General features: G+C 37.7%; 1 protein-coding gene across 4 annotated transcripts in view; it reads left to right on the plus strand.

Annotated features, from left to right (window-relative positions):
- Positions 1 to 16,262, plus strand: part of LOC127476334 (uncharacterized) — a 182,343-nt gene that overhangs the window by 43,310 nt on the left and 122,771 nt on the right. For all 4 annotated transcript variants that reach the window (XM_051799163.1, XM_051799164.1, XM_051799165.1 and 1 more), the window contains one exon: positions 3,450 to 3,619. In XM_051799163.1, coding sequence (XP_051655123.1) covers positions 3,450 to 3,619 — 170 coding nt within the window. The remainder of the gene's footprint in view (positions 1 to 3,449; positions 3,620 to 16,262) is intronic.

Below are 16,262 nucleotides of genomic sequence, written 5' to 3' on the forward strand. Positions count from 1 at the left end.
ATGCATTAGCATGCATGTCTCACACTGCATATGCACATCAGAGTCCCCTGGGAGTTGGAGCAAGTTGGGGAGACACTGCAGACCACTGTGTTATGTGTCTCAAGCAGTGCCTCAGTGCTTTTATGAGTGCCATAAAGGCTATCAGAGCTAGTCCTGGGTGTGAAGTTGCACACTGTTCTAGCTGATTTTTTAATTTGCTTTGCTTGGGTGAATAAAATCCAGAAAAGAGAAAGATTTTCCCGAGGAAGTGAGATTTCTGCAGTTTCCATCTCTGTGTGCATGTATCAGGCTGTATTTATTTCTGTCTGGTTTTCCTCCCCGATTTTTGAACTTGTTCATTTCCAAACCTTTATTTTAACAGAGAGTAAGACTCACAGGTATGACTTCCCTACCAGTTTTGTGGAAGCAGGCAGTTGAGCAGAGAAGACAAGCATTATTAATGTCTCCACTGAGGGAAAAGCTAATATGGGAGTTGAGCCTTATTAGACATCAGAAAATCAGTATAAAACTAGGATTCATTTGGTTCCACTCTTACAGAACTGCTTCGTTTCTTCGTTTGACCACTGAGCTGAAAAATCACATAATCATACAGTCCTAATTAATAGATGATCCCCAAAGGAAAGGAAAGAACATGGCTCAAAATTTATATAATTTTATATTTAAAGCATTTTGTTGATGAATAACCTGTTGGTCATTCTTGTGGTATGTGTTAGTTCATACTATAAGGCAATTCAAAAGACAATGTAGGTGGTTTGATTTTAAAAATGTACACTGTATATTTTTTACCTAGTGATAAAATCTCTCAAACAATGTAAGATTGTGATCCATGCACATATTAAATGATGCTAGGTAAATACCATAAAAAAATAATTACTATTATATTGTTCTTTGGCAAGAACCGCAAAATTGAAGTGCCAGGTTTTGCAGCATTTTAGTTGTCTGAAACCAATGCATGAACCTTTGACAATGGACTTCTTTAGATACAATTTATACACAATTTTTTAGAACCAGGTAGCCAAAATTCTTTTTCCGTGTGGAGTGCATAGCAGTTTTATGCATTCAAACCTATGCTGAAGTGTAGTCTGCTGCTGACCTACCCTTTAAATTATCATCTCAGTATATAAAGTGCTGCTATCTGATGGACAAATGAAGTCACAAAGCAGCCAAGTTAATACCGGAGAGATTGTTTTAGTTACAGCACAACATTTGCAGATACAGCCTGTGCTGAGGAGGAGAAGTGATTTAAACTACAAGGAAAGTATGACTTGTGGTGCTAAGTACAACCAAGGTAATGAAAAGTTTTGATGCCCATGCTAACAACTTGAAGCAATAAGTTTTTAATTAGTTTATCATTCTATTAATGAATTTCCTCATAAATTTCCAACCTTTTTTTTTCTGTGTACATGAAGTAGTAGATGGGGCTACTTTTGTACAAGGAGGGCTTGATTGTTTTTTAGTCAAGAATTGCTCTGGGGCATCACTTGAGCCTCCAAACTGTGGATCAGTTCAAACAAGGACCAACCTAATGATGACCAAGTTCAAGAGGTTTCTTTGCAAAGCCACTGTGAAAGGAGTAGACTGGCTGAACTAACCCTGTTCTCTCACTGTTTCTGACTCAGGCAAATGAACAATTTTTCCAACTATGCTTAAATAAGCATATGTATCAAATATTTTTCAAATCTAAATTGTAATTTATCTCTGTATTTTTAGCAGTTGCTTCCCTTGAAAAGGCCTTTTAAAATGTTTTTTCTCTTCTTTTGCTCTTTTTCCACAAAACTTGTGCTAATGAGCCCAGTGTCTCCTACCAAAACTGAGTTCGTTTAATATGACTCCTCACAAAATAAGAAACACAAAAAAAACGAAAAAAAAAAGATATTTTGATGAATTGTTTCATGGTTGTCTTTCTGAACCAAGTGGTTTTATTTTGTTTTGATATATAAGGACTATCTCTCTACACCCAGAGAATCCTGAGATAGGATTCTACTGACTTCCCAGGACGTAAACTTGCACCGCTCCTGTGAAAGCAGTAAAGCAGCTGATTTATACCAGCTGAGCGTATGGCCTGTTGTGCACAACACAGCATTGAGGGGAACAAGACATGCTTCATCTTCTTTTTCCAGTGCTTCCTGGGTTTTCTCTCTCTGGCCAAACCCTTAATGTTACAGTAAATTTAAAAGTAAATATTGTTTTGTTTTTGCAGTTAATAGTGTAGGTCAAATCACTTTTCATTAGGCTTGTAAAATTCTACATGAAGAGATGTGTACCCTAAGGTAATGGTTTAGGTTGTTTATATCTACTGTACACTTCCCCCAACATGATTTTGAATTGTATCCTGTTGTAATTAAATAAAAAACCCACCCTACTTCCTGTGTGTTGGTGGCACCGAGGTGATTTAAGTACTCGGGAGGTTCAACAATTAAAATCATTAAACAACGAGTAGTGAGTAAATCTGAAAATGTTAATAGCCTTAGTTTTATCTTTCCTTTTCTGGTCTTCATTAGAGAATGAAAGACTTCAAAGGGGAGCGAGGAAAAAAATCCTCTTTTAACTGCTTTCATGTCATAGGATGGACAAAGAGAAGTAAATAACTAGATATGGCAGTTTCTCAAAGAGATAGACACAGAGAACTATAAAAGCTTACACATAGAAATATGATGCAAGAAAGTCAGACATGGACAATCTGGTATCTGTCATTTTTTTAGTGATTCTAACATGGAGAAATGAGCAAAAATAGTTGTTGTTATTATTTATGACCCAAACTAGTATTACTACTGTAGCAGATATCAATGAGAAGATCTATTTTTTTTAATGTAGCATGATCAATTAAACTGAAAAAAGGACAAAGTTTCTCTTTAAAGGTGAATTTATGAATGGGTTTTATTTTTATTTATGTGTGGCATGTACCCTTTGGTTCTGCATTTGTCATCACAGTGAAATCAGGGTAATGATGTGGGTGAGAGCAGAACTGGACCCAATTAATTAGGCAGGCGTTGCATGTGCACACCTAGGGAAGTAATCCAATCATTTGTGGGGAGTTAAGAGGATGATGAAATGCTTGGTATGGCTTCACCTAAGACTCCCAAAAACCTCAATTGCAGTTATTACTCCTGAAAGCCAAGGTTGTTCCAGATCCCAGTCCCTTTAAGATTTACAGGGAAGCAAAGTGCCCATAGAAATGTAGAGCATGCCTTTTAAAAAGTGTTTAAGAAACAAGCTGCACATGCTAAATTTGTACCTGAATGCAGATGTTGCACTCGAGGACAGTTTTTCTGGTACTGGCACTTGGCACTCACCAATTGTTTTACTGATGTTATTTATTACTGTTCATTTTATGGCATGAACTGTTGTCTTAAAATGTTGGTGGGCCAAACATATTAACTGAGAAGGTACTAACCAGTGAATAAACTCCCATTTGCTAAGAAATAATCTTCCACTTTTGTTTCAAGCAGCCCATGTCGTCAGTGAAGATTTTCCAGAATCCGTGATGCCTGTCAGCTCCAGTAAGGCATGTGACCTTCACAGGGAGCTTGAAGATGAAGAGATTCCTTCGTATATTGAACAGTTTGAGAGAGATGTTCAAGATGACATAATTCTGCTTGGCAGCTTTTCACTGGAACAGGTCAGAGTTAAGAACTGTAAGACAATTTTATCGCTTGCTTCATAACATGATGCTGGCTTGTTAACCTTGTACACCCCAATTCTATTTCTCTGCCTGGTGATACATATATTGAAAGAGGAAAAGATAACCACTTTCATTGGCATGCTTTATGTGACTGGCACTTTGCTAAGCTAGCAACAGGACCTTTATCTTTGTCTCCATTTTAATGTGAATTAAAACAGATTGCCTTAGTTGCTTCTTTCCTAAATAGTGGAATATCTCTGACTGCTCTGGAGCAATATCGCAATTGAGTTTCAATCAAGAGACTAAGCTTAGGACATCTCTCTCTGCCAAATTTAACAGAGGGTTATTCATCTATCAGTGAGCAAGTTCAAATTGGAGCACATGGAGGATTCATGTAGCAATGTTCATTGTACAGTTGATAAGACTATTCCCTAATTATAAATTTGTAATGTTTTTCAGGGTGGCAAAGCTTTCTAAGGTTTTCTTTTTGTAATTTCATAGTGTAAAGAGGCAGGGTTGGGAACATGTTGACAAAGGCACAAGTTTTCAGGGCTGAAATGATACTTGTGGGCACCTAACTACCATTTGTCCCTTTGAAAAATCTCATACTAAGACTAGAAGACAGGAAGAGAGATTAATTGATGAATCTATCATTTTTAATTAGCAACATGAGAACAGCATACTGGCTCTGATGGGCTTAAAATAGGTTATCCAGTGACTGATGGTGATCTAAGCTTTTTTTATTTTCAGAAAAATTTTTAGATTTTTTTTTTCACTGCAGGACTAAACCTTATCATTTCCTTTGCATGTTGGTGAGAGACAGAATTCTCTTCCTTACTGCTTTCCTCTAAATCCTGAAGCTATATTTCATTCCTTCAGAGTTTTTATAGCTGTATGTATCATGAATGGAAGGTGGTATGGGTAATATTGTTCAGAGAATATGAAATGGGAGGGAAACATGAGGGAAAAGGACTCAGATGGTACTAAGAGCCTCATCTGCCTCAAAGGACTGATGGAGTATAAATCCAGGAATAGGGGAACAGAGAGTGCTGCACCTTTCCAGAAGGTTATAGTATGTCGAGATAACTATGCATATAACTATGCTTGGGCTATTCAGATGCCCCCATAGCTTCATGAGCCTTTGTGACATCTAAAGGAACACAGTATTTTGTTTACACTCCCTCTAGACATGGTCACTGTGAGGCTGATCATCTTACCTGGACTCTTTTTGGAGGTGTTCAGTGAAGTTTGTTTACTAGACAGAAACAATATATCTGATCATCACAAAACAACATCCTGCTTTTTAGCTGACAACTGCATATATGAATTCACATGTAATACAATATAATACTACTTTTCTTCCTTATATTATTACAAAACAAAGAAAATCCTAATTTAATGTGATTAATTGAGCTGGTCTACCATGAGCATTCAGAGAGGGACTCTATACTGCAAGGAAGAGGTCTTGAATACCTGTTCTTTCTCTCCATGCTTCTCACACATCTCTAACTTCAGTTGTTCATACCCTGCTAAGGAATTTAGTCACACTGATATTGTATCAGTTGTCACATCTGCATCCTGCACTTCAGAGAGTAAGAAGAGGACCACTGAAAAATCTGTATTCTCTTGTAGATCCGTGATCTTTACATCTGTCCTTTCCTTGCAAGCTTACAGAAATGATACATTCAGCCCCTCTGAACAGAAAATGGAAGAGGTGACATGGGAAGTAGAGGCTGCAAAAATGCACATCATGTCATTGGTATTCAAAGACATCTAGCAGTAATGTGAGCATGCTAATTCTTGTTTAGTTGATCTTTATTCTTTAATGGACATCTCTACTCTTTGATCTGTGGATATACCCCTGCAGCATTGCAGTGTCGGTGCCTTTCCACAGCAGACACAGGTTCAGTGTTAGGCTGCTGCCATTGGTCTTCAGAATCTGTTCCTGACATCTTTGGGTTGCTTCCAGCTTTTGTTGCTTGAACATATGTTTATTGGTTTGTAAAAGTCTTTAATTTTCTGCATGGCATTTACTTCTTATTCAGTAGAAAAAAACCCCTTCACTTCTCTCTGCAGGTTTAGTGAGTAGCAGATGTACTTTAGCCAGCATAATTTATGATTAGTTAATTTAATCTGCCATAATGACATAAAGTGAGCCTGAAACAAGCTTCTATCAATTTTGCCATTAGAGGTAGCATAATATTTTCAAATGTCTACAAAACTGAGTAATTAACCCTTGGGCTGAGAGGAGTCTAATAGACATCTCTCTCATATTCCTTTGCTTTGACAAAATGAAAACAAAACATGGGAGCCCAAAGGTTAAAAATAACAAGCGAGAGTTTATAGTACGTGAGACTGGTTTTGTAAGTGAGGTTCAGAAATACATTGGACTGCTGCTGTTTGTTTTTAGGCTGCCAAAAATTCTCTCCAATGAGGCATCTGATTTACACCAGAGCTTTGCTGGCAGCATTGGCATGAAGAGGGTAGCTATGCATCAACTATGTATCCCTTAGTTCATTGTTTTTCTTCTCTGTTTTGTAGCATTACAAAAATGGGTAGCTTTTGTTTCAACAGCAGCTTGGTGCATGAGATTACCACTATTCAAAGTTTTTGAAAGAGCAGATGCATTTTTCAAAATAGTATTTTTTTTTGAAAAAAGGAGTTACTCTAGATTTTGGCTCTGGAACTTCAAGCTGTATTGTTTTAACTTTATGTCCTGTTTTGTAAATGTAAAAGCTGATAGTTGGGGTTGGCAAGAAATACTTAAGGGGAGACCTGATAGATTCTTGTAAAGAAAACATTAAGCAGATGTCCATGTTCTGTTAACAAACACATTAAGAAGTATTAAATTTGGAAAGTAGTGCTGCTTTTTGTGGCCTGCCATGTAGATCTAAGAATTTCAAAGGTCGTAATGACATTTGCTTTCAATAATGAAAAATAAACTCTGTTGCAGGAAAATCAGAACTTTGGGACTGTGTTGTGGTAGAAACTGAGCAGGTACAACCAAGCCTGGGTATGCAGAGTGCCACAGAAAGCCATCTGTTATGAGACAATGAGGGGACACACGCTTATGGGCAGAACTTGATCACACAGAGCAGAGAAATATGCAAAGACATAATGCTGACTTAACATGTTTGTTTAAAGATGAGGTGCTCTCAAAACATGAGACTGATGAGGATGAAGCAAACACTTTTGATTGGGGTGAGACTGCACTTGATGGGCTTTTGGCAACATAATTTTGCTATACATTAATTTAAATGCAATGGAAAAATACCAACTCTAGGATTTTCAGCTGTTTCTGAACTGAGACAATAAAAGTGACTACTCAGTTTTATGTAGGTTTTTTCTGAAAAAAATTAATAGTTGGGTGACTGAAAGAATCAGTACTGCCCAAGAACCAAGAACATCTTTCCTGTTTGGCCACCATCTTCCTGCAACTTGGTCAGTATTCTTTACTAAGGGTAATTTATTCACAGACCGCATTGCTCTCTACAGGTTTCAGATGCTGCATTTAGCCCTCTGTGCAAGGCATAGCACCTTACAGAACTTGATCATCACAACTATAAAATCAGTTTTGATCCATGACCCCAATGAGAATTACTCAAGAGCCTCTGAAAGTAAAGTGCAGATTTTACTCTTCAGTACCAGCAGTTGAGTTATAGTAGTAAGAAATGAGCTATTTGTTGCAGGTGGATAGTAATAAAATGTTGTCTTTCATCAAAAGATTTACCTTTTGGTTAAACAAAGGTTAATGCCTCAGGGTGTTAGACCTAATACTCTTACAGGGTCATTATCATCAGTGCTCTGACTCCTTGCCAAGTCACAGAGATCAATTTATATGATGATGGAGTGATCAGTTTTCCCTTGGTTAATGGTGGATAGCACATGGGTAAAATTTGGTACTATATTAGATGATAAATTTGCTCTCCAATCACAAATTTAATCAGTGGGATCAGACCTCAGTGATAAAAAACACCAATGCACATTTACTTTCATGTTATACCCCATTGGATAATACTGTCATACAATCATATCAGAGAATGGTTTGGGTTGGAAGGGATCTTAAAGATTGTTTATATCCTGATGGCATCTGCAGACCTCCCCTCATCAAAGCTTTAGTCTGATAAGCACTGTACAATCCATTCTGATTGTTCTTCATGAGGATAATCATTGTAAGAATATATGCACCTAATAGTAATGCAGAGTTGAAGGTGACTGTTGAAGGTGACTTTTCCTCAGCCAAAACCTGTCTACTTTTTGATATTTGCCAATATTTTAAATGAATGTCATATTTGCCAATATTTTAAATGAATGTCATATGTTAATGAGTTAGAGTTTTTTTGTTCTTGTTGGTTTTTTGTTTGTTTGCTTGCTTGTTTTTTTCCCTGAGAATTATAGGTCTAGAACAGAAGCTGGCAATGTTTCATGTCTTAAAAGTGGGTGACTTCATTTTAAATAAACTACTATATGCTACACTCATTATTTGAGTGTCAAAGCATCTCTACAATCAGTTAGTGTAATGGTTTCCATTTAATTTGTGTGATATGGTAGGAATTATGTGTATCTTCTTTAGCACCTAATTTTCTTTTGAAATCTGTAATTAGCCTAAGCTCATCAAATTCGTTATAGTTCTACCAGGCAGACTGCTCTTGGACTGGTGAAAAAATCCATTTTATTGAAACCTATGTTTTAGGGGAAAAAGCACAAGGTGAACTTCCTGAAGGTTGGGATATTGGGCTTCTGTCCCCTGGACTTCTGATGTTCTGCTCAGTGAGTGCCCATGGCCCTCAGATGTGTGTCAGCAACCATCCAGCAGACCCAAAGCCCGATGAAGATGCCAATATATGTAGCTAGCAGACTTCTCAACTCTGTAGGCTGGCAACTGGAGATTTCTAAATATCTTTATTCTATTGGGCTTGCTCCTGCTTCCTCAGTAGGATCCTGGGAACCCTCAAAATTTCTAAGGTTCCTGCCTCATTGTTTCTGGACACTCAGATATACATTTTACTTTTTTTTTAAAGAATTTTTTTTCCATGGGGAGCATGGAAATTATTGTCACCATAAGCAGAACTCTGGAAAAGTTGTTTTATATGTCTGTAAATAGTCTGTCACTTTGCTGCCACAATACCCATAATATTGATATAGCTGCTCCTTTAAATCGTAATTTTTTCTGATTGCTTTGTTGAGGGGTCATGTGGATTTTTCGTTAAGTAAATATTTAAAGGGAAGTAATGAAAATCTTCTATATTTCTTATGTTTTTCGCCGAAAATGAGTTAACTTAGTTTTTATTGTGTTCTTTCACACTTTAAGATCAGAGGGGCAATTAAGCAACTGAAGTAATTCTGGATATTCTATTGAGCTGGAACAATGAATCCTACAGCTACTGTAAATGATGATACTGCATTTGCTGCTGCTTAAAGTAATCTGACTGGTCAGCTCTCTGGCTCATTATCCTAATATAAACTCTAGTAAGGAAGTCCATTTCTATGGTTCAATAAACAGAAGCAATTGCAAAGATTCTTCAAAGAGAATCAGTGATTGCCAAGTCCTGATGAAGTTTAAGTGACTTCATCAAGTACTGACCACCTGTTAAAAGAAGCAGAACTCAGATGAGGATTGTAAGGAAAGAGTGACTATTACTGATGAATAGAGGCACAAACATGCAAAGAATAAATACAAGGAAAACAAATTTTTAGTTGCTCATATGTTCTCTAGAATTATTTTATGTCCCCAGGGTTGATTTATTTGTATTTTTAATACATTTGGAGCCAAACTGTAGTCACAGCTGTAGCTAAGACTAATGTTTGTTAGCTTTTATGAAAGGAGACTCTTTAGCAGCATTGAAAGACTACACAGATTTTGAGCTGCAGATAAAGGAATTACTCTAAATGCTCGAACATTTTGCTTCTGTAGTCTTATAGTAGAGCTGAATTTGTTGAATGGAACCTAAGCTCTATGGCACTTTTTACCTTTACTTCATAGAACAGATTCATTCAGGTGGGGAAGAACCAGACCTCTGGAGGCTGTCTAGTCTAACTTCCTGCTCTTGAGGTACATTGGGCTTTCCATGTGTAATACGACTTTTTAAGGGCTTTGGAGTTGTCCAATTAGTTTGTTAGTGGGAAACATAACCAGGTTATCTGTAAGTTGAGAGATGTAGAAATACTGGGAAAGAGAGGCCAGTTGCTTTACAAGCATGCTTATTTATTTAGTACAAAGGTGGAAAATCGTCACTGTTATTCAGCCTGCCAGCAACCTGTTAGCACTGTTGTTTTTACTCATTACTGTGCCAGATCCTTAGACAAGATGCAGCTTTGAGGACTAAGTGGTTATGATGAGAACATATACTAAAGCTAATTTGTTCCCATAGTATGATGTTATTATACAATTGCTCATACCAGCATTCAAATCAGAAAAGGATTTCAACTGAATATGTGAAACAATTTCCACCTATGCCTTTCAGGAGAGAGATGGAATAGAATGTGGGTTAGCAGGAGGAAATCTGTTCTCTACAAAGAAAAATCATTAGACATGGCAACTTATCATTGCCACTGTTGTATTTAAGACAATCATACAGTAAACTGTACTTAAAGTGGTTTTTTCCTCTCTGTAATTAATTTTCATATACTAATTGTAAGTGAATGTCTCTTTTAATTATAAAGTGTTCAAATGCATCTGCATGCTTGAAACAGAAGATTTGAGAGCCAGTACAAATGGAAGTTATTGGATAAAGTTATGGTCTGTGCTTTTTGATTACAATTATAATAGAGACAAATTTGTGAGGCACTGGTTTATTGACAGTAAGGAAAAATAATACGGACTCAGGAAGATGAAATAGACTGTAACCTCAGACCTGGACATGAGTTTTTTGGGGGGGCTGTAACAAGAAAATTAGTTGTTATGACTCAAGTTTTCCCTGTCTTCAAAACAGACCTAAAATTGGACACCTACTTTGGGGAAGGGTAAGAGGATTAAAGGAGTAAAGTTTCGTGGGGGACTTTGAAAATAATAAAAACATTCTGTGCTGAAATTGACAAACATTTTTAAATTAAGGAAGAATGGGAGAAAACCACAAAAAAGTCTCAGTATTTCTAATCAGTATTTCCTTTCAGTTTCCCTTCAGTTGTTTGTGTCCTGATTTGTTGTCAGTATGCAGAAAGTAGAAAAAGATTGTAAAATGCTGAAATTCATTACATGGCTTATGAACACTTTTTCATTGTTAATGTAAACTATTCATTTTAGATCTATAGATTGGCATAGTTCACTTTGGTTTTCACTGACATTACTTGTGCTACATGAGTTTATACTGGACAGAATGGGTTCCCTAATAAAATGTGGTTGGTATCTTTTGTTATATCTTGTTAGCCTATTCCATTATGTCTTACTATTTAGGCTAAGATTACATGGAGCTTCTTAGTAACTGGTGATTTCTAGGCTAATCTGGAGACATCTGAACTTGTGGAACTTTGACAGGCTAATACACTTCTGCTTAAAGTCTCTTTCTCAATGGCAAATGCAATTTCAGGGTTGCATATTTTCAGTTCTTGGCTATGGTTGTCAGACATCCTGATAAATGGCTTTGCATACACTAAAACCACTCTTTAGATTTAGATGAGGACATCAAAGCTTTATGACCTTGAAGCTACACCTTCTCAACTGTGGAATAAGAAGCATCAGAACCTAGTGGTTCTGAAGAAACTACAGGTGATGCCTCTGTGAACAGCATGAGAGAAATGAGAAGAATGAGTTCTCTGTTTTGAGTCTGGGGATGCAAACTCTTTGTTTTTCAGAAGTTGGGTAGCTCTGCAGCAGACATCCCTTCAGAGTTTTCTCAATGCATCTTAAGCAAAGTGATTAAAATTCTTTTAATTTGTTAGTACTATCGTCTTGGATCAAAATTCGGAATGAAAGCACCTCTGAGTTTTGGGGAAATTCAGGTCCTTGTTTATCACGCCTACTTTAGCTGGATCTAGCTTCCATATCTGTTCAAAATTAGTGTCTTTGATATATATGTCTTACAAAAGCATCCACCTTGGTAGCAGAATATTGCCGTCCTGTACTGATTGCTATCTCAGTCTTCACTGCATTGTTAGAGATAGAACAGTGCTTTACGAATTTATCAAAATGATCAGCCTATAATGTTGTCACTAAATCTATCTGTATTACTCAGTATAATAAGGCTGTAGCATGACTAAAGTAAATCTCATTTTGTGTTCTGCAGTATCAAATTTAAAAGTGGGTTTGAGTTCTGTTGTAAAATGCTCGATTGTCTAAGTTTTTAATTTTGTTCTTATGAAGAGTAAATTAATTTTCTATTTGGAACAAAAGTCATGGGGGGTTTACTGTGTTGATTTTTCTTTCTTTTTAAAGAACATGTTTGAAAGTTTATGGCACATTTTTTGGCAGAGTGCACATCAATAATACTACCATATGTCCAGGCTTTAGCACAAGTTTACTTTTGGGTTTGTGGCCATCTCCATGACAAGGTCACACAAATTCCAACAGGAAATGGGTAGTGCAATTTTCAGAGCAGGCCTATGCAGCTATTGACTCATTATTTTCAATGAAGGGTACTCATTCCATTTACCACTCATTGCCCCCTTTCCCGGTGATCTCCCTATAGTTAACAAGAAGAGGATAAGTCTCTCAAAATTTCACTTTACCTGAAAAGAACGTTAGCTTTTCTTGCAATATTTTTTTTTTCTCATCTGAAATGGTTCTTCATTTTTATTTATTTTGTGGTATACAGTGCATTAGATATTGAAGTCGCTAGGAGTGAATCTCCATGCAGCAACCAGACTGTGAAGGAGAAGTAGGTGGCACCAGTGGGACTAGAGACATGGGTTTGTTTCTAGTTCTGCTGACACTTTGCTTAGTAAGCTCTTGCTTATCCCATCTGTAAAAATGGAGTGGACAGCATTTCCATCACTGAAAAATATTCTAGGATGCAGAGATGAAAATTCTAGGTAACAGCTTTTATCTGGGCATCTTTTTACGGCTAAAAAGACAACACTACCTGCACTGTGATGTACCAGTGTGGTATCTCAAGGAGTGGAATGAAGGGGAAGCACCAGGATCCTCCGCATGTGAGATCCCTCTGGACAGTGGAAGGTTACTGGAGATCCCACTGGTGGTGTTTCTGTGCTGCCTCTGCTATGCCCTGACCTGGTGAGCAGGACTTGCGGGAAGGTGGATCCCCACAGCACTCCTTGCAGGGAGTGGGATTTCATCAGGGCCAGTGCTCCACTGGCTGTTTCAAATTGCAGTGGGGCAAGTACCTCACCAGAAGGTTGTAATAACAGTGCTAGGACTGACAAGAAAGGGGTGCGTGTGTGCATGTGTGTGTGCAAATATTTTCCCTAAATGCTCCATTTTTGCTAAACAATAGAAAACCAATTAGATTTTGCTTCAAAGCTTTGGTGAATTTTGTGGTCTTTCTTTTAAGAGGAAAGGATGTGTTTGGGTGGGGTTTTGTTTAATTTTTTTTTCCAAATTGAAAAGTACTCTACAACCTAGTTCTGCCATTTGTGAAGTAGTTTCACACTGAAAACAGCAAGTCAGCACTGATTAATGGGATTGAGTCAGGTTCTTGTCTCTGTAGAAACAATACACACCACTGTGTGCCTAGACTGAGCCCAGACTGAAAGACCTTTTTCAAGTAGTGGTCTTGATCATGCTCTTTGAAATCAGTAGATAGGCCATTTGTGTAATTAGACCTCAAGAGAGCAGATGAAGAAACTGAGAAAGATGTGTGAAGGAGCTGGCTCACAGCTAAAGCAGGGGCTGGTATCAGGATGGAGAATAGGAATTGGTGCTGTGATTAAGCCCTTCTGCCTTCAAACAACGCCTTGCTTTTTCCAGTACGTCCCAGATGAGCTCTGAAGGATATCCAGTGGTTCGAAGATTTTAGCCAATTATTTTCTGGAGGGGCCCTCAATGTCTATACAGACTTGAAGCTAAACCACATTTCATGCCTTCTTGTTGGGAACGCCCATTGTCAACAATGGGTTGTTGTTACAGTCTAGACAATGCCAGTGTCATGATGAGAAACAAGCACTCTGCCATGTGTGCGATGGTATATACCATTGAGAAAAAGCACTTGGTTTATTCCAGTAAATCTCTGATTCAAGGGATATTGCAGCAATGACTATTATGCATTTTAAAAAAAGTAAAATTATATGGGCTGCTCTGTTTTAGAAAGCTTACACATTTTTTCCTCTATTAAATTGCTTCCTGGTGATGGAAATGTCTGGGATTTTTTTTTTTTCTACTGCATCTACTTTCCTTTAGCTTGCACACCCCTGAGGTAATTAGTGTAGGTTAAAATTTACATAACTGACTTTGGGGTTTTGCAAATAGGAAAGATGGAAATTTATTCAAGGTGGTGAATAATTCATTTAAAAGCAAGTTTCCTGTTTTTTTAATCATGTAGAAGATGTATTACAGACTCATAGAGGTTTTCTGAATAGGACCCTAAGCACTGAATTTTTGATAAATTTTTTTTCTTGGTATAGGTAAAGAAATATTAACCATGACTCATTGCACTTTTCCTGTTCAATAAGATTTGAATAAACTTAAAAAATTTATTAGGTAGATGATAGAGCTTTTTAAAAATTATCATGACACACTGTGACAAATATTTTACTAAGATCCAGAAGAAATAGTTTTAAATCATACCCTCATTGCCACTTCAGAGGCAGAGACAGAAAACAGTTCAGTTAATACAGATTCATATTTTCTTTTGAATATTCATTATTTAATTAAGATTAGGAAGATAAACAAGGGGATTGGACAGCTGTGGGAGTCTGGTAATAAAATCCAGTTTTCTTTAAAAAAAACTTCTCTACTACTCTCTCAGTGTAAGCCTGGACTGGTAATGTCTGAATGTTGTTGCAATATTATGGCTACTTGATATTTTACATGAAGTGAATTTTCTATTTAATCTTATTTCTTAATTAAGTGGCCACTTCAAAAATTGCTTTCACAGTCATCACCAAGAGTTGCATCCGGGAGAAAAAATGTGAACCAAGGCCTCCTCCCACTTTCTGAAATTTAGCTTTAACTGCCTCAGCCCAAAACTTGAAACCCCTTTCCATCTACCAGCAAACTCTGGAAACACATGGAATCTTTCCATCAATAGTTTTTGTCATTAAACCTTCTCAGAGATTTTGAGCTCTGTTGCTGGGTGTCAGACCAAATGTCCCAGCCATGACAGCCTGGTGCCTACATCTCACAGGGGTGATGAAAATGGTGGCCTTTGCTGCTTGGTCTTTGCTGCCACCAGGATGAGTTCCCTACACCTGAGAGAGCATAGGAATAATCTGTCCTTGCTCTTGACCTGTTTCCTGGTGACTGCAGCCTCCACTGGACTGTGGGAAGTGTCACAAGGTGGGTCTTATGGCTCTAACCATGCAGCTACCAACTCTGCTGGAGCGGAGCTCCAGAGCAGAGCCAATTCCCAGTCCTTCCTGAGAAAGTAGCATAGGAGGTCATTTACCAGGTTGGGGAAAGAAAATCAGGGTCAGCATTTGCAGGGATGGGAGAAGATTGAGTCCTGCTCCCTGCTCCAGAGACTTCTAGTGAATTTCAGCCAACTGTTGTCCAGGAGCAGGAGGGCTTGGTTCCCACTAGCAGAGGAGCAGTGGTGAAGGAAACATTGTCCATGACACAACTGCCATGCGGAGAGGTGGAAGGTCTTGCTTTGAGCTAGTTTGGTTGCATCACATTTTTAATCATGTATGTGTGATGCCTGACCTGGAGGATTTATTGCATCCATCTCAGAGGATCTCTGCTGGGACTACCAACAAATCCCACTGTTGTCTAAGGCAACCATGATGTTTCTGCTTTAATTATACAGGATTAAATTAAAAGGGTTACATTAAAAGTTACATGCACAAGCTTTTGTTGTTTTTGTCTGTCTTTACACTGACAATTTTAATTTTGGAAATAAGTGGGATGCTTTGCCTTAGTCTTCAGCAGAGATTCTCAAGTTTCCTTAAAACTGACACAAATTTGTCAAAAAATTTAGGGATTTGGAAGAAAGGAGAGACTTTAACTGTCAAAAATGGAGTCTCTGATAGGGAATTCTTCTCCATTGACTATTACACTGTCTCCCTACCAAAATGATTTTTTACCTTTGAGGCACAGTGAGAGTAGAAGTGGAGCATAATTTTACACTGTTTAAATGACTGTATAGGGTATACAATGGGAAGCCTTCTTATGTATTGGTAGTTTGTATCTATGTTTTATGTCAATCTCAGGGACACTAACAGAAGATCCAGACATGAGAAATGTTCTTGAATATTCAGCAAGATCTCTGTACTGTTCAGATCAAGGAGAAGAATTTTGTTTTCATGAGTGGGCAGCCCACAGTATGGTTATCGTTTTGAGTTTTTTCACAGAGAACATAGTTTAATAGGTGTGGATGCTAGCTTCTTGATAGAATGACTTTTTGAGCTTGATGTGCAAGGGTAAAATAACTTCAGGCCCTTCAGCTTCATGCTAGAGAGCTCAGAACTGTTGAGGCAGTGGACTGCATACATGAGTTAGCCTCCTACAGATTGCAACCTCCAAAAATGTCAGTCCCTCTTACCGAGCATTTCAAAACAAACCTGGTGAGACAAGGCATCAAGATTTTGA

Source organism: Manacus candei, unplaced genomic scaffold, assembly GCF_025592945.1.
Source record: "Manacus candei isolate 608988 ecotype Guabito, Panama unplaced genomic scaffold, ASM2559294v1 h1tg000049l, whole genome shotgun sequence".
Lineage (NCBI taxonomy): Eukaryota > Metazoa > Chordata > Aves > Passeriformes > Pipridae > Manacus > Manacus candei.